Source organism: Papilio machaon, chromosome 5 (assembly GCF_912999745.1).
Source record: "Papilio machaon chromosome 5, ilPapMach1.1, whole genome shotgun sequence".
Taxonomy (NCBI): domain Eukaryota; kingdom Metazoa; phylum Arthropoda; class Insecta; order Lepidoptera; family Papilionidae; genus Papilio; species Papilio machaon.
Window position 1 is genome coordinate 1592621 of NC_059990.1, and position 23410 is coordinate 1616030.

At 36.6% G+C, this 23410-nt stretch overlaps 3 protein-coding genes across 3 annotated transcripts; 2 read left to right on the forward strand and 1 right to left on the reverse strand.

Moving 5' to 3' along the window:
• Window positions 1-7: 7 nt before the first annotated feature.
• On the forward strand, window positions 8-9795 carry LOC106715652 (CREB-binding protein). The gene is made up of 16 exons (XM_045678117.1): window positions 8-169; window positions 318-436; window positions 657-822; window positions 1029-1397; window positions 1510-2454; window positions 2563-2720; window positions 4380-4490; window positions 4736-5054; window positions 5141-5284; window positions 5363-5836; window positions 6042-6275; window positions 6467-7273; window positions 7477-7698; window positions 7905-8084; window positions 8239-8442; window positions 8980-9795. Exons 1-16 carry the CDS (start codon window positions 23-25, stop codon window positions 9400-9402), a joined length of 5022 nt encoding a protein of 1673 aa, XP_045534073.1. The 5' UTR covers window positions 8-22; the 3' UTR covers window positions 9403-9795.
• A 1983-nt stretch (window positions 9796-11778) lies between these two features.
• Window positions 11779-16429, reverse strand: LOC106715675 (membrane-associated progesterone receptor component 1). Its single transcript, XM_014509007.2, has 3 exons — window positions 15957-16429; window positions 15265-15414; window positions 11779-12143 (listed from the first exon to the last, which is right to left on the reverse strand). Exons 1-3 carry the CDS (start codon window positions 16264-16266, stop codon window positions 12037-12039), a joined length of 567 nt encoding a protein of 188 aa, XP_014364493.1. The 5' UTR covers window positions 16267-16429; the 3' UTR covers window positions 11779-12036.
• A 1254-nt stretch (window positions 16430-17683) lies between these two features.
• On the forward strand, window positions 17684-23039 carry LOC106715674 (GDP-fucose transporter 1). The gene is made up of 5 exons (XM_014509006.2): window positions 17684-17959; window positions 18380-18581; window positions 19388-19613; window positions 21001-21293; window positions 22523-23039. The coding sequence occupies exons 1-5, from the start codon at window positions 17892-17894 to the stop codon at window positions 22739-22741; spliced, it is 1008 nt and encodes a 335-aa protein (XP_014364492.2). The 5' UTR covers window positions 17684-17891; the 3' UTR covers window positions 22742-23039.
• The last annotated feature ends 371 nt before the right edge of the window (window positions 23040-23410 follow it).

Consider the following 23410-nt stretch of genomic DNA (forward strand, 5'->3'; position numbering starts at 1 on the left):
CGGCATCACGTGCCCCACGTCGATGGCGGGCGGGTTCCGCGGCGGCGTGGCGCGCATGGCGGCGCCGAGGCCCGCACTGCCCGACGCCCCGCAGCCCACGCTACAGCCGCTCTATGCGCAGCAGACTATGCCCGACCTGCAGCAGCAACAGCAGCAGCAGACGCAACTTGTGAGTCTCTAACATACTATTTAAAATATTTCATATAATATTGTAGATGCTGATATCCAATTTAAAATTATAAATTAAGTTTATATATAAGTTGAAATAGAAAAGAGTTGTATATGTTATAAATGCAATGAAGCATTCGTTTGTTCAGATGACGACGGGCACGTTGCAGCTGCCCGGTGGGCCCGTCACCGCCAACCCCGTGTCGGGGACCAAGGAATGGCACCAGTCTATAACTGCTGATCTCAGAAACCATCTAGTTCATAAACTGTAAGTGTTTTTTTTATTTATTACTGTTAGAAATATAATGACAAATAAGAAAAAAATTTAATACTATATTTTATGACTTAAAAAGTTTACTTGATAAACTAAGCGACATTATTTTATCAATTATCTTTTATTTTAGATTGGTCCATGTCTTGGAATTTGAGTCATGTGTAATTAGTAAGTTTTCTTAGCATCTTCTTGACAATAAGCCATTAACCTACAGGGTGCAAGCCATATTTCCGACGCCGGACCCCACAGCAATGCTGGACAAGAGAATGCACAATTTGGTCGCGTATGCGAGAAAGGTCGAAGGCGACATGTATGAAATGGCGAGCACTAGGTCTGAATACTATCATCTGCTCGCTGAAAAAATATACAAAATACAAAAGGTAAGTGTTGCAAATAATAACTACATAACACTAAGCATTTAATTAAGCGAAACGCGTAGCTGCCATTTAATTCGAAGTTAAGATTTTCTGTTTACATTAGTAGTCCTAAGTTAAACATATCCCTCTAATACTATGCTTTGTAAAGATCCAAGTTCAATTTGTTTCACACTCTATATTTATTTAAATTAATTGCAATTTGAAAACAGGAATTGGAAGAAAAGAGACAAAAGCGAAAAGAGCAACAACAATTACAACAACAACAGCAGCAGCAGCAACAGCAGCAGCAACAACAGCAACAACAACAGCAGCAGCAACAACAGATGCAACAATCTGGTGTCATGTCCGCCAGCGTTCTGGGAGTAAGAGCGCCCGGAGGTGTTATTGGACCTGGACCTGGCTCTGGTGTCGGGCCCAATGTAGTCCCGGGTGTGGTATCTGGTGTAGGACTGGCGAGATCTGCGCCGCCCGGCCTTGGTCTTAGAATACCTTCTCCCGGAATGACTTTGCCAATGCCTGCGAGTCGCATGGCCTTCCAGAATAATTTAGTGGGACCACCGGGACCTAGTCCTAATCAGGTATGAATATAATTTCTAATTCATCAAAGATTATATTGTTAATTCTAATTATTTGTTGGTTATAATTCCTAAAAACTTTGTTTTATCAAGTAATTTCATACTATTTTTGCAGATGCCTCAAACGCCTAACGGAGGTTCCGTGGGTGTAGGCAGCGTAGGCAATCCCGGCATGTCTCCCTTCGGACAGCCGATGACGTCCCCGGCACCGCAGTACCAATCTATGCAAACCAACGGCCCCGCACCACTGGCGTCGCCGAACCACCAGCAGGAGACTAAAGTCCGCCTGTCGGGGGGCCCCGTCGCGAGTCCTTTCATGAACCACTCCTCGTTCCGAAGCGACCAGTCGACGGCGTCCCCCAACCCCGTCAACTCTGCGGGGCCGCCGCCCCCCGGCACGCCCGCTACCCCGCACACGCACCCGCACCCCAGCCCCGCCCCTGACCCGCGCCCCATCTCGCGACCTGCCTCCGTCTCCGCGCAGAAAGCGGCGCTCAACGCCGCCGCTTCTGCAGAAGACAGTCCCGAGGACGTGCGGATCAAGCAGGAGCAGGACGACATGAGAATAAAGGAGGAGCCCGACGAGGACAGCGGAGGGAAAGGTATGAGGGCCGAGACGCCCGGCGACAAAGATTCCATGGACAGGACCGACAGGTATCCAGACTTTGTTGTTAAACAAGAGATAAAACAAGAAATTAAAGAGGAACCGAGCGAAGGACCGGCGAGCGTCTCCAGCGTCGAGCCCGACCGGGGACCGAAGAAAATGTTCATATTCAAACCTGAAGATTTGCGGCAGGCGTTGATGCCCACGTTGGAGAAACTGTTCTGCCTGGACCCGGAGTCATTGCCGTTTCGACAGCCGGTCGACGCACAAGCCCTGGGCATTCCTGACTACTTTGATATAGTGACGAAGCCAATAGATCTGTCCACTATCAAGATGAAGCTGGACAGAGGTGAATACAAAGACCCGTGGGAGTATGTAGACGACGTCTGGCTGATGTTCGATAACGCGTGGCTATACAACAGAAAGAACTCTAGGGTCTACAGGTATTGTACAAAGGTGAGATAGTTTTTGTTCATTTTTGATTTAAAAACCATTTTATTTTTGAATTCTTTAGTTAGATATTAGTTTGATTGTAAGATTTATAATTTGAAATGTTTGTTTTAGCTGTCAGAGGTGTTTGAGCAAGAGATTGACCCGGTGATGCAAAACCTGGGCTACTGTTGCGGGAGGAAGTACACGTTTAACCCTCAAGTGTTGTGCTGCTACGGCAAGCAGCTGTGCACAATACCACGAGACGCCAAGTACTTCAGCTATCAGAACAGGTTGGTAATCAAAATTTTAAAAAAGAATTTGTATACAGCTTAGATCTCCAATATTGCTAATATTTGAGAGCTAAATTGTATATTTATAAATAAAAATCTTGACCATGAACAATGCGACTAAAATATCTTAATTAATTAAATTAATTTTTCAATAATTTAATATTAATTAATCTAGTCCAGCATTTATTTTGCATAAGGAAGTAGGTAAATTTAAAGTAAAAGAAATTTTTAATTGTTCATGGTTGCCATATTGTGAAAAAGACTATCATAGAAAGAGTAAAATTTTGTGAAAGTATTTTGAAAGTTAAGATTCATCAAGTAAGCACAAGTGCACTTTAATACAATAATTAACTAATTTATGATTTTCCCTTTTAATGAGTATATTGATTTTCTTTTATTATTATCCTTAAATTAAAATTCATTGGGCAATTGAAATGTATGATTGTCTTTTTCTGTTTTTTATTGATAATCTATGAACAAAAGTATATTAATTAAGTCAAAATTGTACTAAATTTGGGATAAGGTTAGACAGTTTTAGATTATATTTGATTGGCTATAAAGACAGATTTAATTATTTTTATTATCTTTTGGGCATAGAGGAATAAAGATATTTTAATTCAAGGCCGAAATATTTTTTTTAACATTATACTAATGTTTAAAATGTTGAATGTATGTTAATACTAATGTTATCAATGAGCCTTGAATTAAGGTCTTGAAATAAGCTATCGCTGATTAAGATATTGTCACATATATGACAAGGTCGTGTTAATTAATAACTTAAACAAATTAGTTTTAGAAACAAAGTAAATATGGAAACAATAAATAAATTAAATTCACTTATAAAGTATGTCTTTAAAATCAGCTCTCATGCTTTAAAAATATTGAATTTTCTCAACTATTTTATTTATTCTGTACTCAATTTTAAATGTTTCAATTTCAAAATAAAATCAAAACGTAATTTATATTTTAAAATTTCATTCTGTAGAAATGAAACTGATTTTGGATTTTAAATTTCAGTATGTTGGATTTTGAAAAAATAATAACTGAGCAATTGCTAAAGGCAAAAGTATAAAGAAACTACATAGATTGAAGTTTAATAGGCTCAGCGAAATGGATGGATTACGATTGTTATGTCTGTCTACTCCGATTGGAAAAAGGCGCGAGGGCTTAATATTAGTCATCATCAAAACATTGCATAATGTTCTTTTTAACTTTGTTTCTAAAATTATATGTGAGAACCGTTACTAGTTATAAGTAACTCCGAGCCATTCTACTTCAACATAGTCATAATTGTATGGAAATTGTTTCCCCTACTGCATCATATACATAGTGCTATAACATGTAGTACATAAAAACATGCAGGTAGAAGCAGTAACTAGCTAGCCTTCCTCTGCTTGTGTACTATCTATACTAGACCTGTGTCAAACAGTGTTCTGTGGTGTCGTGCTCGAGTAGACTTCGCTGCCGACCATAGCCAGTCAGCCATACTGTCGCCTCGATATATATATTTGTGAACTGTCTAACAACTAATCCCTTATATGTTGTTATTGCTTACTAATTTTTTTTCGCCCTCTCCACGCACCTCCTTGTCTGCACTCAAAACGTTCCTGTCACGCTTCACACCACTACCATCGCTACGGATCGGCCTTGTGAATAAAGTCTAAAAGCGTATGGGGTTGTGTCCGATAGATACACCTTCTGCCAGAAGTGCTTCAATGACATCCAGGGCGACACAGTCACACTCGGGGACGACCCGCTACAGCCACAGACGTAAGTTGTACTTCTCTCATTATTATTTTCTATTCTCAAAATTTTACATGCAATTTGCTTTGAAATGATTGATTGCAATTTATATTTCAACAATTTCAAAATTATTGTAAAAGTTAATTATTTAACGTAACTAAGTAAATTCGAGTATAAGTTGAATTATTAGTCAAAATATTTATACAAATTTGAAATATAACCTGTCCATTGAATTTCGTTAGTAAATGATTAAAATCTGTTAAAATTTTTAGGGCTATCAAGAAGGATCAATTTAAAGAAATGAAAAATGATCATTTGGAGCAAGAACCGTTTGTGGTGTGTATGGACTGTGGACGGAAGCAGCATCAGATATGCGTGCTCCACCACGACCAGATCTGGCCCCAGGGCTACTGCTGTGATAATTGTTTCAAGAAGAAAGGGGCCAAGCGGAAAGAGAACAAGTTTTGTGCTAAGAAGTTGCCCACTTCAAAGCTCGGCATTTATATTGAGACTAGAGTCAATAACTTTCTTAAGAAGAAAGAGGCTGGTGCGGGCGAGGTGCATATCAGGGTGGTCGCATCTTCTGATAAGGTATGAACTATCAACCTATACAATGCAAGCTTTATTTTGAACATTTAAACTATTGATTTTTATTTAAATGATTTAAATTTTTTCAGATTGTAGAAGTTAAGCCGGGTATGAAATCTAGATTTGTAGAATCAAGTGAATTATCTCCAGAATTCCCGTATCGGGCGAAAGCGTTATTTGCATTTGAAGAAGTAGATGGAACTGATATATGTTTCTTTGGAATGCATGTGCAGGTAAGTTGATGCAATATACATTGAATTGTTAAATATATAATGCCTTATTGTGTACTAATTGTTGTTTTATTTTTTCAGGAATATGGTAGTGAAAGTCCGTCGCCAAACACGAGGCGTGTTTATATAGCATATCTAGACTCTGTACATTTCTTCCAACCTAGACAGTATAGGACTGCGGTATATCATGAGATTTTATTAGGTTATTTGGACTACGCCAAGCAATTGGGGTACACGATGGCCCATATTTGGGCATGTCCTCCGTCGGAGGGGGACGACTACATTTTCCACTGCCATCCGCCCGAACAAAAGATACCCAAACCTAAAAGGTTGCAAGAGTGGTATAAAAAGATGTTAGATAAAGGTATCATAGAGAGAATAATATTAGATTACAAAGATATACTTAAGCAAGCGATGGAGGACAATATCTCTTCGGCGGCGGAGCTCCCCTACTTTGAAGGCGACTTCTGGCCGAACGTCCTGGAGGAGTCTATCAAGGAGCTGGACCAGGAAGAGGAGGAGAAGAGGAAGCAGGCAGAGGCCGCCGAGGCAGTGGTCAGTATTCATCGATCATGTTCCATTAACACTTGTATAATTTATAAGATATATTTAATTTTTAAAATAAAATGAGGAGAATTTCAACAATATTATGTATTACCGTCTCATAAAATTGTCAAATATGCTATTAAAACTACATCATTCATACATTTTCATATTTATTATTCCGAGGTTAGAGAGAATATGTCTAACATTATTTTAGATATTCCAGTCTTCTGAAGAAAATGAGCAAGGTCCTGATGGTAAGAAGAAAGGCCAGAAGAAGGCAAAGAAGTCGAACAAATCTAAGGCGGCGCAAAGAAAGAACAGCAAGAAGCAGAGCGACCAGCAGCAGGGCAGCGATCTCAGTGCAAAGATATTTGCCACCATGGAGAAACACAAGGAGGTGTTCTTTGTCATCAGGCTACATTCCGCGCAGTCTGCCGCCAGCTTAGCGGTAAGTGGGCAGTCGTAAATTCATCCGAAGTAGACAATTGTAATTATTTTTTTACTAACCAAATCATAAATATAGGTATGGATTTCATGAATTCTTAAATTATTGACCTCTACATAGTATTAAAAAAACAATTTAGCTAGATAAACTGAATAGAGCTAAGTATTGATACAGTTTGTTTTTAAAAACTGCAGCCGATTCAAGACCCCGACCCGTTAGTGAACTGCGACCTGATGGACGGGCGCGACGCGTTCCTGACGATGGCGCGCGACCGCCACTACGAGTTCTCGTCGACGCGGCGCGCGCGCTTCTCCACCTTGTGCATGTTGTACGAGCTGCACAACCAGGGCCAGGACAAGTTCGTGTACACGTGCAACAGCTGCAAGTCGCACGTAGAGACGCGCTTCCACTGCACCGTCTGCGACGACTTCGACCTCTGCGTGCCCTGCCACGAGAAGGAGGGCCACCCCCACAAGATGGAGAAGCTCGGCCTCGACATCGACGTGGACTCCTCGCCGGGCGACATGAAGCAGGCCAACCCGCAGGAGGCGCGCAAGCTCTCCATCCAGCGCTGCATCCAGTCCCTGGTGCACGCATGCCAGTGCCGCGACGCCAACTGCCGCCTGCCCTCGTGCCAGAAGATGAAGCGCGTCGTCGCCCACACCAAGATCTGCAAGCGCAAGACGAAGGGCGACTGCCCCATCTGCAAGCAGCTCATCGCGCTCTGCTGCTACCACGCCAAGCACTGCACCGAATCCAAGTGTTCGGTGCCTTTCTGCAGCAGCATCAAACAGAAGCTGAAGCAGCAGAAGGTGCAGCAGCGCGTGCAACAGCAACAGCTGCTGCGCCGGCGCGTCGCCGCCATGAACACGCGCGGTGCCTGTGCGCCGTCATCACCTCCGCACGCCAGCGTGCCGCTCGCCTCGCCTCCGCACACCTCCGCGCCAGCCAAGCCCGCCGCGCACGCGCTGCCGCACAACGTTCAGAAGGTGTTGCAACAGGTACGCATTCACACACGCAACACAACCCTTGCCAGCTATGACAGAAACTGTGAGATAATAGAATCGTAGTATATCTCTCATTTAGCATTTCCCCTAACGTCATGGGGGAGATCCCGCTTTCACATACCCCTGTAACCCTTCAATAATAAATCCACACTACTATTATTGTTAAATTTGTATATCATGTGATACGTTTGCGCTAGGTGCAAGAGGAAGCGGCGCGTCAGCAGGCGCCCTCGTACGGCAAACAGGCGGCGATGGGCCCGCCGGGGTGCGCGGGCGGCGTGCGGGGCGAGTGGGCGCCGCGGTACCGCGCAGCGCCGCCCCCGCTACACCACGCACCTCACCACGCGCCGCACCACCCTCGCCTTCAGCACCACGCGCCTCAGCAGCCGCCGCACGCCGCACAGCAACAGCTGCAGCAGGTACACATACACGCACACGCCCGCCCTTACAATACATTAAGTCTGGTTGGAACACACTGGCAATTTTCTTTATTATAGTCTTCACAAGAAGAATTACATGTCTTTTTAAACGGTTATTGTTCCTACTTACAGGTTTTAACTTTTTCTAAACGACAGGCAAAAATTATTGAGAAAGTCATGAAATAACACTATTTACGATGTTTTAGCGAGCGCCGCCGCCGCCGGGGCCGCAGCAGACGCCGCCACAGGTGCACCAGAAGGCGCTGCAGCAGCTGATGGCGACGTTGCGCTCGCCTACCAGCCACAACCAGCAGCAGGAAATCCTGCAAATCCTCAAGTCCAACCCGCCCCTCATGGCGGCCTTTATCAAACAGAGGCAATTAGTGGTCAGTACACATATATAGGTGTTAATGAGATACTTTCTCTTATTTATGTGATTCAGAAAAAATGTTTTACATAAAAAAACTTTTTTTTAGTAAAAAAAACTTAATAGGTTAGTGGTGGCAACACATTATTCAACAGTAAATTTTTGTGAAACAGAACGCCCAGAGCCAGCAACAGGTCGCCAGCGGAGTGGGAGGCGTCGGACCCGTGGGTAATGTGGGCAACGCGGGCGGCGTAGGCATCGGCGGCGTGGGGCTGGGCGTGGGCGGTGTGCAGCAGCAGCAGCAGCAACTGCAGCACATGATGCAACCGCAGCAGCAGAGGGTGCAAATGCACCAGATGCTGCCGCAACAGACACAAGTGAGTTGTTTAACCGCGTCCTTATCAACATATATGAGTAACTTATATAGAAACGGCTAAAACACTCACGTCTATATATCCGGATATATAGACGTGAGTGTTTTAAGTTAGTGATAATGTCTTACGAAAGTTTGAATAATTTAACATATATGAGCTTACAGTTAGACATGGACTCTTTTTCCAAATTGCTCAAATCCTGTGTTTGCAAGACGTTTTAACATATATCTTACTTAATATTATAAATGTGAAAGTTTTTATGGATGGATAGACATTTGTATGAAGGTATCTCCGTAACGGCTTAAAGGATGTTGATGAAATTTGGCACAGATGTAGTACATAGTCTGGAAGAACACATAAGCTATTTATTAATTTTTTTTTTATAAATTCCGTGCGGGCAGAGTTGCGGGTGACAGCTAGTTTTTTATAAACATTTAAATGAAATATTACACTATCTAAAATAATTTTATTGCTTCGTAAAATATTTATTTCCGCGGTAACTCACAAGATAAAATGTAACATAAGGCATTATCGTGTCAGGTGGGAGGAGCCGTCGGCGGCGTGGGCGGAGTTAACATGGGTGGAGTAACAGGAGGCGGTGTCGGCGGCGTGGGCAACGTGGGCATGGCGAGCGGCGGTTGGTTCAAGCAGGGCGGTGGCGTCGCGGGCGTGGGCGGGGTAGGTGGCGTGGCGGGCGGGATGCTGGGCATGCGGGCGCCGTACGCGAGCGGCGGCGCACCGCGGCTGAGCGCGCGCTACTTCCCCGGCGGCGTGGGCGTGGGCGTGGGCGGCGTGTTGCAGCGCTCGCCGCCCGCGACGCCCTCGCCGCGGCCGCCCACGCCCTCGGAGCTGCTGCTGCTGCGGCAGTCGCCCGCGCCGGCCGCGCCTCACCACGCGCCCGACGACCAGCCGCCGCCCATGACGCCGCAGGACCAACTCACCAAGTTCGTGGAGCAGTTGTAGTGTTGTACATAGCCCCCCCCCCCTCTGCGCCGCGCGCGTGCGCCGCACCTGTACCATATAGCGTAGCGCGGCGCCGCGCCCACACGACAGACACACACGCGCACTATTTATTATCGGTGTAGAGCGATGATGGACGTATGAGTATTACGAGATAGCGCTCAATGTACAAATTGTAAATACAAGAGAAGAGTACATCCTTGTCCGCTTCTGCGTTTATGATTGTAAGTTGTTCGTAGCGTAGGTATATTATTATACTTATTCTGTTTTAATGTAATTAAATCATTTTATAATATAATTATGTGATCATTATAGACCGTTGTTTTTGTTCCAACTGTACCCCAGAACGTTTACTATTGTATAAAAAATATAGGTTAATAAAGAAAATAAGAATTATTAAAATTTGTATTAATATTTGAGTATTATTACTCCAAAACCCCATTCCTATCGTCAATATAAATAAATAAAACTGCAACACCGTACCGGTACCGGGTTTCTGTTGTACTGACGCTAACTTGTGACACCTTGTCATCCATCACATACTCTTTGTCAAGACTGAGACCACATGTGACAGGAAACAAGTAGACTGGGTGCATTTTTATATTAACAGGTTGAAATGACTCAACAAAAAAAAAGTGTGGAAACCATTTATTGAATCCCAATTATAATGATGTTAGGAAAGACGAAGCGGGTATATAGGGTTTGAGGACAAACGGTAATGTTAGAGCATATTTTAAGAGTCGTTTTTTTACTTAGTATCCCCCCAATACTTAATACGGAGAACTATATTTGGTGAGAGTACTCGTCTGTGCGCAAAGTGTTTTGTTTAACTGCCACTCTCGAAAAATCCCAGCATCACCGCTTCGCAATCCTGTACTATAAAATTATCTCAACTAATAGAAATCTTTATCTTTCTTACATGTTAGGAATATGCAACTTAGTATAAGGACCAAACTGCTTCATATTAAAACAACACCATTCCAATAAAAACATTAATTTAATTTAAAAAAAACAAAGAATACACTTTTTACAAACAACATTGCATAAAACATATTTCAGCAACAGAAAGTTAAAGTTTTAATTTTATAAAATCTACGTAAGTTACATAAATGCCTTTAATATTTACATATATGTAGCACTTACCTATACAATACATCGACGTTTGCAAACCATGAGGGTAATCGTAAAATTAATAACCATTTATCACTGAAATATTAAATATAAAGCGAATCATTCGACCACGGAACCGTCGAAATCAATAGCAAAAATAAAACCAGTACTACTTAAATTAACTTTCTAATTTTCCAACACCGAATCTAATTACTCGGTTAATTTATAACCAAAGTTTTCAGTAAAAGAAATCATTTTATAATATAAGACATTACATTTTAGAACCTTTTCACTTTGCATACGCCGATAAATTAACTATATTTAACATAAAAAAACAAAAGGATAAACAATTCACACAACCCACACATTTAATTTAATAAAAGATTCACAATATCTCAAACTCTACATGTTTTATATTATGCAATTTTTTGTTCACTGATCTAAACCAATATAAAATACACTATATATCCAATCATTAAGTACCAAAAATAGACAAAAACAAATTTCTACTAAAAGACAGCAAACATATAAGAACAAAAATTAGATCACAAAAAATAATTTGGTCATAAAAGTTGGCTCAATGGAGTTCTATATTTTTAAAAAATAGAACAAAAAACAAACTTTGTTGCTAGAAATTAATTAAAAATGTCATTCGACGCCCATTTTTATTGACATCTAAAAAAGAGAAAGGACATTGACAAGAAGTGAGACAAATATAGTTATAGAATTTACACTTCCAATTTTGAGACAAAAAAATATTATATTGCATTCTGCCACACGTAGACCATAACTTTTCAAATAAGCGGCCATATTTTTTTTACGTTCAAACGTTAGGAATGTGCTGTAGCATTTTCTTAGTTTTAATTTAGTGCACATTTACACCATCATTCAGTCTTTCAATTCATTTACACATTTATATAATACATAAAAAAACTGCAAAAAGCATTAATTAACAACATTCAATGAAAGATAGATAGGGCCTAAACACTTTTCTTATATAGGTAAGAAAGTTTTACGTACGTAAAAATTACAACTGTTATCACACACTAACATATATGTTTCTTAATTTCTGCAATATATCTGAACCTTTGTAAAAATTAAATATGAAATAATTGTAAAAACGTACACCATTTAATTTCATGAAACTTGAACAAGAATAATTAATAAAATAACATAATAACTAGAAGAACATGATAACAATTGTAAATGTGCCAGTGTAGGAAACTATTCAAGCCACTTCACGGAAAACCATTTGCTGATTGATCCAATTATAAATATCATGACTTAAGCCTAGTGATGTTAGGCGTTTTTAACTATTTCTGAAAAGTTTTTTTAGAATAATTCATGCATAACATTTAGGCGATACATACAGTTAGAATAGTTATCAGTCTACTAGATAGTTTTTGCTTAGCAAAGCTTTATCAAAATATTAAAAAAACAATAATAAATACATTTTCAAAGGATCGTATTTCGAGTATAGACTCTTGCCTGCCGCGGAGAAGACAGAAAGAGTTCGGGGCTCTCTCTTTACTTCTCTTTTTTCTTCTCAATATCAGACTCCTCTACTTCCTCATCGGAGTAACTTGTAGGTTCTTCCCCTGGCTTGAGAAGTTTGCCAACCAGTTCATATTTTTCTGAAATACAAAAGTTACATCTTACTTAATTTTAAACACAGATTAGAAATCTCTTAAATTTTTACTGACAACTTTCTAATATTTTTACTCTCAAAGGCGACGTCAGTGGAGGATAAAGTTGTAATCCTTTTTATTCCAAAGAGAACATATTTCTTTTTTACATTTTTCGCTTTGCTAAGTGTCGCCATTGCACCCTGTCTTCCACCTTGGCAACACCCATTTCAACTATTATTACGTGTTTTTGACTAAAAATTTGAAAAAAATATAAAAAGTAAAGTATATTCTTATTAAAGAAAATTATCTTTTTTTTTCAACATATTAACACAAGCAAGTCGTAAAAAATATGATTGTGTATAAACAGGTATAATAATGCAGATAAACATTAATCAACATTTACATACATGACCTTGAACATTACGTTAAACAACGAGCCTCAACATTACTCCAGCAAAATAAATTTAGTTTTATTATGTCTCATGGCCGTTGGCGCTGTAAAAATCTGCTGCATAGCTCATTATAAATTTCATATCAATTCAGTAAATTATAATTACATATAATCATGTTGTGACTTTGATTTGTAGACCTTTTTTATAAAGATTTACTTTATTATATCCAACCGCTGATTATAGCCACGTGTAAATCAGCTTGAACCGGTTCATAAGTTCAACTCACATAAACTTAAACTGTTTAACTGCAGTTCACCAACTTAATTGGAAGCTCATCGCGATATGTCGACGAGCCACGAGCTGCCTGGTTACTAACACTTTGCAGCTCGAAACGCAAATCATTACTATATGAAGGTACAAATTGAGCTGAGTTGCTAGCCATTTCACTGATGTGTTTCACACATGTGAGGTAACTGATCTGCAGATCATAAATTTTAGTTACTTTTAGCTTAGCTTTAGCCTCAAAAGTAATCAATGATTTTATTGCAAGTAAACTTTGAAATCAATTATGTATCAAGGAAGTTATACAGCGATAAAGCAAAAAGTATAGCAAAATATGAGGTCAAATATCATTAAACAAACACTACTTTACTATAAAATAAATAATATATTTTATCAATAAACTGTGTAGAAATAACGAGATGCATGAAATTAACTTTATCCTTATAACAAATTATTAAATGTCTCGCTCGAAAAAATCTGAGCTTTAAAGATGTCTCATCTTACTAATATTATAAACTAGCTTTTACCCCCGCCTCCGTCCGCGCGGAATAAAAAATAGAAAACGGGGTAAAAATTATCCTATGTCCGTTTCCTGGTTCTAAGCTACCTGCCCACCAATTTTCAGTCAAATCGATTCAGCCGTTCTTGAGTTATAAATAGTGTAACTAACACAACTTTCTTTTATATATATAGATGGTTTGGGTGGATGGATGTTTGTAAGAAAGTATTTCGTATAACTCAACCAAGCATCTGGCTGAAATTTGATGAATAAAATAGATTGATGTTTACTAATAAAGTTTTTTTTTAATTCCGTCCGGACGAATTTGCAGTCTAGTTTAGGTATACTACAGCACCAATATTTATGCATGTCCTGTAGATAAAAGATAGATAGTAGATAAGGCATGGTCATATTTGTTGCCCAACAAGATATCTCTAAATAAACATACATTGATAAGAAAATCATTGCATTTAGCTTGTGTATATTTGTTTATAAAATAAAAAAATATTCTGTCTATATTTGTCACATCTTGAGACATTTCTCTAAAAATATATAACACACTTTCTGTAAGTATTAACAGACATATTACACAACAGATTTGGATATAATATATATTTCCCAAGCTATTTTTAACTTTGGAAAGCTTTGAATGTTTTAGTAAACTATGACTGGATTTGAATTTTGTGCTATAAAACTAAGGTTTATAGTTGCCTGTTAACTCAGTTTTTACTAGATCGCGTAATAACAATTATCGAAAAATAATACGTAATTATTTAGGATTACAAATTTGCGCCAATTTTTGTTAATTACAATTATGCGAAAATAAAATGATAATAAAATTTCATCTAGTGGGATATGTCAATACAGACCTAAATGGAAACTTGATCAAAATATATATTCTACGCTTTAGTAACAAGTCTTACTGCTACACATAGACATTAATTGGTCACTATAGGTAACCCTCAGTGTAGATTACTTAATTTTCACTAAGGAAGACCACTTCAAGATCAGTATGGTAGTTAATAAAATTAAGTTAATAATATTATGTAATAACCATTGGAGTAGTTATTTTGGATTAAAAAACGTAAAACAGAAAGTAAACCGATCTTAAAAATTAAACTTGTTTCAACATATGACCTACTTTCGACATTTTGACTGTAAAAAAATATTGAAACATAAGGACATGCAAATGATTCTGTATAAATGAGGCTTGTATAAGTATGGTTCAAACTTCTCACATTTATGCAATGTTGTTGTTCATTTGTTGTACTTTGAACCTTATTACTTTAGGTTAAGAATCATTTTAAAATACATTGTGTAAAAATTTGCAAGTTTTACATCTTATTCAATGTTATCATATGATACTTTCATGTACTCAAAGTACATGAACTGAGTGTTAATCAATTTTATCACTAATGCCTTTAGACATTGAGTTCAATTTTGTAAAACTAAGTAATGATAACATCTTGAAGTAGTGCAGTACATACAGACAAACACTTTGTATGTTTTTTATTTTGCTTTAAAGAATATTGCCACAAGCATTTCAGTGTTATTTGTATACATTGAAGACTCAGATAGTTATTTTGTGAATTTTTAATTGATCACAGTTTGGAATGTAGAACTTTTCAACTAGAAAGAATTTTTTAACACACATAAAACTCATATAAGTCCCAATCTTGATATAAGTGTGGCAAAAGGAAGTCAGCTCAGCTGTTAGTTGGAAGGACCGAAAACTTGGAAAAGGGAGGAGGAGACCTCTACCCAAAGCGGGATCCATATCTGAAGCTATGCAACCAACCATACTAACACTGGTACATATTAAACATAAGTCAAAACCAACAAAACACATGTTTATATTGCTCTAATAATCATGAGAACTTTACAGAAATAACCAATTTGCATTTGATGTATATCCTGTTAAATATGTTGAATTAAGAATAGAAGTAAACTTTACCTCTGAATTGTGCTTCCCATTCCTTCACGGAGTCCATTTCCATTGAATTGAGATCACTGAGATCATCATACTCCTTGTCTGATGATGTCACGGAAAATGTTGCTAGTCCTCTGGATGCATCTTTACCACCAAAAGCTGCATATGGACCACCTTTAAAATATTAAAATTGATTCAATGAAGCAAGAAGTTATAGTTAATGGTGATATTTAATATGTAATCCAAAAAAATGATTATATTTTAAGTTTCTGTATATTGTTACAAAAGCAGGTAGCTCTACAAATATTTTAACAAGAAGATGTTTGTTATGTGGATACCTAATTTATACTTACTACTATATTTTAAAAATATTTTAAACTTTATATATGTATATAAGTAGAAAATACAGCTGAAATTATACTATGCATAAATACTTTCTACAATACATATGTAAAACTTCTAAAATGGGTAGTTTAATTATATATATAAGAGGTATATACTTGAAATGTGAATATGTGAATTATTAACATAACATAAATACACCTACAACCGAATTGCAAGCATGTAATGCATAACAAAACTGGGCGGTGATAAAACACTGACTCACTATGTCAATTCTATTTATAAACACTTGCATAGCTCCTTCATCAATCTAATTAACATATTTTCATAATGAAATCTATATTACAACACTCATACCGACAAAATGTACTCACCGGGACCATAGAAACGACGGCCTCGGGTAACATCGAAAATCCAGCCATTTACCGCTACAAGCACTCGACCATCGGGCTGAGAACCATCGTATTGCCGTAATTCAGCAACAGTCATATCTTTACGGAGTTTTGGAAGTTCCGGCAACTCCGCAGCAACTTTGGTAGACTTGCTTTTATATATTTTATACACTAACACTACAATAATAACAGTAAGAAGTATGTTCACAGGGCTGTATATAAGTTCAAAAAAGATATTGCTAGCTGTAGAACTCTCAGGTTCGGGGGTTTTAATCTCCGGCGAAGACTCCATATTAAAGAACTAAAAGTTTTATTTAACAGATAAAGCTTAAGTAGTTTTACGCTAAATCGTCTGTAGAAGAACTGTGAACTGTACGACGACTGTTCGTCTATCTAATTAAAATAAATAAAATCATTCAAATCACTGACTGGTGATTGACGTCACATTTCCAATCCAATTCAAAATGTCGAATAGTGATGTGCACACATACAGATCAAACACAATTCGATTTTCTAAAAGCATTAAAAACGAATGAAACCAAAAACATTTATTAATTTAATTGTATTTGTGAAGAAAAAATGCCATAATAAAGCATTTGGTTAAACGCTTATATACTATAATTAGTTTTAGAAATAACTAGAAAACTAATACCATATTGGTATTAGTTTTCTTGTTATTTCTTCATTTGATTAATCTTCTCGCTTTCATTTCTTGTTTTCTTTGGTAGTGACTATCATTCATCTATAATCACAATTTAGCGGAAATTTTTCTTCTAAATTTATATGGTTGTAAAATAAGATGCGGAAGGCCTTAATTTAAATTTTCCAACACGAACGCGAAAATGAATGAAACAAAACATGTTACCAAATTAAATCGATCTATTAACGAGTATCATCTAAACAACTTTGCGCATAGCGCATACATTTTGTTTTTGACCATAGACCAAATGGACAAGTTGGTTTTTTTTAGTCATGAAAACTAAATAAATAATGACCTAAGGATCAGCCACAATTCGCATATGTGGAGTAGATCAGTAAACCGGTTCGCAGCTCAGCTCAATTTCTGCATAGAGCTATGATTGGTCGCTCTGCTACTCGACGATTGACCGCGGCGACCGCGGCTCGTTGACTTGTATCGTTATAGTACATCGCATTGAGCCGTGAGCTGCTAATTTAGTTTTTGAGCTGTTGCTCAACGGTTCAAGCTTATGTGAGCTGAGCATACCCTGTTCAGAGCTGATCTACATACGTCTAGTTTATTTGACGTAGAGATCGGCAAAATATGTCACTTTGGAGAAAAGAGTGATATGTATCTTTTCATCTTGGTGATATATATAACTCTTTATAATCGTTAGTTTATCGCTTGAAATTTAAAAGTCTGAGAAAACACAATATAAGCATCGTGTTTGTACATTTTATGAATTTTTAAAATTGTTTTTTTCGATAAATTTAGCAAAAAAAATAATCCTCTCTAAGCGAGTGAGCACAGCGACAAGTCAGAGTCGCTCATATACCGCTTCATATTGTGTTAAGACTTTATTTCTGAAGAAAAAGAACTTTTTTCCTAAAGCTATAAAGATAAACTTTCCAATAAGGTGAAACCAATATATATTGGCTGTTTAAAAGATTTTTTTGTCACTCACTCATTTTCAGCATCTCTATTTGACAGTTGACGCTTGATACATTGACATTGACATGTAACGCGCGTTTAGAGTTAACAAAAAATACAAAGTTAATTTTTGGTAAAGTTTAGTTTTAATACAAAATGAATTCTAATTGTACTTGAAAGGTACCCATTACAATTTACATATAGATAAGATAATACAGGCATGGTAGGCGTGTCTTCTTTAATATGTTCTTCATACCTAATAGTATTTAAAAGTTATTGTAATTATTTTCTACTGTAAAAATTAAAACATGAAGGAACACCAGGGTGATTTATGTTCTAGATATATAAAAATATTCATTGTTGTGTCTTGTTATTGGTGAGTAAATACCTCTTTTTTGTTCATTGTCAAAAAGCTTACTTAGGTATTTTTTTATATGACGTATACACTTTGTATACACGAACTTGCGGCTTTTGTATTACAAAAAAAAAAAAAATACCAACCAGCTAAACAATGTTTTACTTATCTTCGAACTACGAATACTTGCAAAACAATATTGTAGCATAGTACAGAAAAGAAGGGAGTGCCTCACTGCCTCAAGAAGGAAGTGCCAGGAGGTGTTTGCCTCTAATTAATGTCCGATTATAACGAGGTTGTGATATATACATTTATTTTATAGCCAAAATTATCTCATTTGTGTACAAATTTCTAAGAATGAATTAATATTTAATATAAATTTTAATGTTATTTCTTGTAATTGTTGAGTACAATTTAACTTTAACAAACTCATTGTTACAGGGTTGTATCCATTGCCACAGTATTTGTTAACAAGACACTGTTGAGTAGTGACTCAGTATCACTGGATGCCCCTCTATTTATAACATGGTTTCAATGTGTTGTATCCTTCACTATATGTTTCATATTAAGTAGAACTGGAGGAATACCTGGTGTATTTAATTTCCCAAAAGGTTCACCATGGAATCTAGATGTGGTGAAAAAGGTACACAAAACATACTAATATTATAGATGTCAAAGCTTAAATGAATGGATGGATGTTTGTTAGAAGGTACCTCTGGAACGGATCTTGATGAAATTTGGCACAGATGTAGAACACATAGGCTATTTATTAAGTTTGTTTTAGTACAAAATAAAATATTACAACATACATATTTATAGACTGCAGATTATTGGTTATTGTAGTAACTGGTTTCTAACCAGACACAAGGGTTCCTCCATTAATCATGTCATGTTTTTTTAACAACTTTTTGACCCTTGTGTCCTCTCTGCCCTTAAAAGTGTGTGTTTTTTATAGTACAAAGTTATATTGTAATTTTTTAAATATATTAATTTATTCATTAAATTAATCATCATTTAGAATATTTACATGTGATATCTTATTTAAGGTGATCTCCCTTCGCATGATTTTTTTAACCCCCCTCTTTTCAACTTGCGTAATTAATTAACGATCTTAATATAGAATTACCAGGTTAGAATAAGGTCAGGAAACTAGTTGATTAGCTTATGTAGACTAAAAACAAGATTATACATCTATATATATAAAAGAAAGTCGTGTTAGTTACACTATTTATAACTCAAGAACGGCTGAATCGATTTGACTGAAAATTGGTGGGCAGGTAGCTTAGAACTAGGAAACGGACATAGGATAATTTTTACCCCGTTTTCTATTATTTATTCTGCGCGGACGGAGTCGCGGGTAAAAGCTAGTATTGAAATAAAAATGATTGTGTAGTTAGTGCAAGTGTCTCATGTTATTGTGTCTGCATAGCAAATCTTTATATATTTCAGGTGATACCATTATCAATAATGTTCACATTAATGATAGCAACAAACAATATGTGCTTGAAGTATGTTGGAGTTGCTTTTTACTACATTGGACGGTCTTTGACCACTGTTTTTAATGTACTGCTAAGCTGGCTCCTGCTGCGGCAGACCACATCTCTAAGATGTGTGTTGTGCTGTGCCTTCATCATATTCGGATTCTACTTAGGTGTAGACCAGGAAAATCTATTAGGTAATGAGAATATATTTTATTTAAGCTTTTTAATAAGTACTACCTGAACTCAACATGCATTTCAACTTTAATAGTTTGGGTAATCAAAATATTGTGATAATGCAAGCAATCATCATCAGCTCACTATATGTCCCTGCTGCGGAACTTGGAGCCTACCTCAAGTAAGGTGGGACCAGCCATTGAATTTTAAAAAATACATTTGATGAAAACGGTAAAAAACGTCAATTTGTGTTTTTTTTGAGCTCTACTTTCTCTGGTGTCCTCGGGATATTCTGCCACAGTTTCATTAAAATTTGCCCAATGGCTAGAAACGCATAGGTAACAAATATAACATCGTTGATTTTTTAAATAAATTATTAGTGTAGTCGATTTTTAAATTAAATTAAATAATTTAACGAACTAATTGTTCTTAAAACCGTAAGCAACATTCGTAACCCAAATAATAATCTTACGTGTCTAAGCGGCAGATAAGATAATATTGATGATAATAAGTATAAAGATACGTCCATTAAAATGTTTTTGACTTTTGTATTGTGACGAACATCAGGTATTGAACTGCTTAAGATTGATAACAGGTGTGGGAAAGAGAGAGAGAGATATGGCGGTTTAATGGTCAGCAAAGCATCTGCGGTTCCTTTGGCGTTGTGGATGTCCATGGGTATCGGATCAAATAATTTTAGGCGATCCGCTGCTCGTTCACCCTCTTCTCCTATAAAAAAAATGTCATCTTTTCACCTTCCCCGAAAGCCTTATAGCATATAATTAAAAAAAAAAAACACTAATCCAGACTGTATACTTATAATACCCTGGCAAAGAACTAAACATGTATAACGTGTGTTTGGTTAGTATTCGAAATTGCTTAAGTTAAGGTCATAAAGAACGACGTGGAACGAATTGACAGAAAGAAAACTACTAAACGTACCATTGACGTTCAGGATATTTAAAAAAACATATGACGCAATATTTACGTACTATTGCGCCATCATATAAACTAATAAAATTATTGATCGATGTTATATGTGGCGTCTTTATTTGTTCTCGTAAAAAAATTAAACATTATTATATTGCATGTCAGGATCTTTTACTAATAAATGTTGAACTCCTAAACAACTTTGTGCATTCGAGTCGTCCGACGATATATTTTATTACAATATTAAAGTGTATAAACATAGGCGGTTAGTTGACCTTGTTTTATTGTTTATAATGCTGATTATGACAGTTGAACGTTTTTTTTTTATCAACTAATCATGTACGTGATTCAAGAATCATATAAAGATGAATGCGTATTGATAAATTGAGTCAGTATTGGTGCGGATAGCGGTTCGAATATGAAGTGGTTGCTAATTGTAATGGTGTACGAAGTCTCAGCGCTCGCTCTCATTTACAGGATCGTTTTCCCTACTCGGTACCATATATGGAGTTATCGGGTCTTTAATGCTATCACTCTACTCGATATTTACTAAGAAAGTGTTGCCGAGCGTCAACCAAGAGATCTGGCTATTGTCTTACTACAATAATGCGTACTCGATTATATTGTTCCTGCCGCTGATCCTGATTAATGGAGAGGTGGGAGTCCTATTGAAGTATACAAACTTCGACAGCACGTTTTTCTGGGTGCAAATGGTTATTGGTGGAGTTTGCGGCTTCGCTATTGGATATGTGACGTCATTGCAAATAAAGGTAAGCAAATAAACGGACCGGCTCTTTGCTGGCTGCTTGACGATATTATCCAACACAATATTAGTTATTTAGACAGGGTTCCTTTTAGTTATCCAATACAGTTTATTGTGGAACTAATAACAGTTGTACATATTAAAGAACACGCTTGGTCGACCAGGAAAATACCAACCAAAGTGAAATCCGGTCGATATTTCTATTACATATACATATTTAGGTACTACAGATATTTCGATATACCCTTTTTGTCTTTATGCGTGCTGATAAAGCAAATTCAATTTTCATGCGAGCACTTGCTCTTTTTAGCCGACTTCAAAAAGAAGGAGGTTATCAATTCGACTGTATTTTTTTGTTTTATAGTAATAATAACTTTATATCTCTATAATATTGCTAATGGCGAAGAAAAACAGGTTTTAGATAGACAATTTATGTTTGACTTACTGTTTAGATGATGAGATTTAAAGTTAATATGACTAGCGGTCTGTCCCGGCTTCGCACGAGTGGACATTTTATGTAATTTTTTTTAATGGGTACTTTAACGAGTAGTTTTTGAATTTATTCGTTATAAAATACACATAATTCTTGTTGACATTATTAGTGTATATTTAGATATGTTTGAAATATAATTTTCTTTCGATATTTCGACATCTTGAGTTTACTTACACTTACGAACTTAGGTATATTTTGAATAATAACAATGATAAGTTGTACAAAACGATTGCAATATGATAAGAAAGTCATCCGATGTCTTTTTAATATTTTAATTCCTTATCTGAATTTAATGGTTCGATATCTTTTAACAATTAACCAAAGGGTAAAGGTCAAAGGTTACGTAGTTGTTTTATTATTACTTCAGTAATAATGCAACATTCATAGATTTTTTAAATAACATTCTTCTAAATAAGGTATATTTAAACAACGAAAAATTATTTTCTTATCACACATTCGCGTTTTCCTTTGGCGAGAGAATCGTCAAAATAATTAAATGACGTCATAGCGGATAAAGTTATCTCTTAATCATCCGTCTCTATATACTTCTCGAAGCTTTAATTAATTGTTTATCACTTTGATGAGAGATAGAACAATTATTGTATGAATCAACACTGAAAACAAATACGCAAAAGTCTCTGATATTTTAACGCATTTCGACTCTTATGAGATCTCAGATGTAGATTTATTACTTAGCACAGAATAAATAAAATATGTTTTGAACTAAATTTGCTTTATTCCAGGTGACATCTCCTCTAACACACAATATATCGGGCACTGCTAAAGCCTGCGCACAAACAGTGTTGGCAACTCAATGGTACAACGAGACTAAGAACTACCTTTGGTGGTCGTCAAACCTTATTGTGTTATGTAGCAGTGCGATGTACGCCAGGTTCAAACAGATTGAAATGGAAGTGAATTCTAGAAAACCATTGCCCGAAGAGAAAAAAAGTCTTGTATGACATTAGATGAAATTTTTTATTGCATTTTGTTTTGAATATAAGTTTTTTTTATAAAAGTATGTTGTTAATTTATAATTTTTTAGTGTTAAGTCGTAAATGTTTTGACCCAGTATAATAAATATTTGGATAGAGTGACTATCATTGTTTTGTTTCAAATAGATTGGCTTTATTACGAAAGTAGGTCAAATTTTTGACTTTAATTTTTGTTTTATGTTCCTTTTCGACTTATCTCTATCCAGCTCTATATCTTTACTAGCTTTTACCCGCGACTCCGTCCGCGCGGAATAAAAAATAGAAAACGGGGTAAAAATTATCCTATGTCCGTTTCCTGGTTCTAAGCTACCTGCCCACCAATTTTCAGTCAAATCGATTCAGTCGTTCTTGAGTTATAAATAGTGTAACTAACACGACTTTCTTTTATATATATAGATATACATATAGAGGTGTAAAATATTAAATAATTAAGTGAATATATTCTGTATGTTGTATAAAAATATCAAGTCATATATTACATATACATTTATTTACTGTTTTTTTACCTTATGAATGTTTATTCCTAAATTTATTTTACAATACATATGAATAATTTTAAAATGTTGTCTTCATCGGTTTTTTATTTTGTTGTAATATTTACATAAAATAAACAGTGCGCATGACTTATTTAAACTT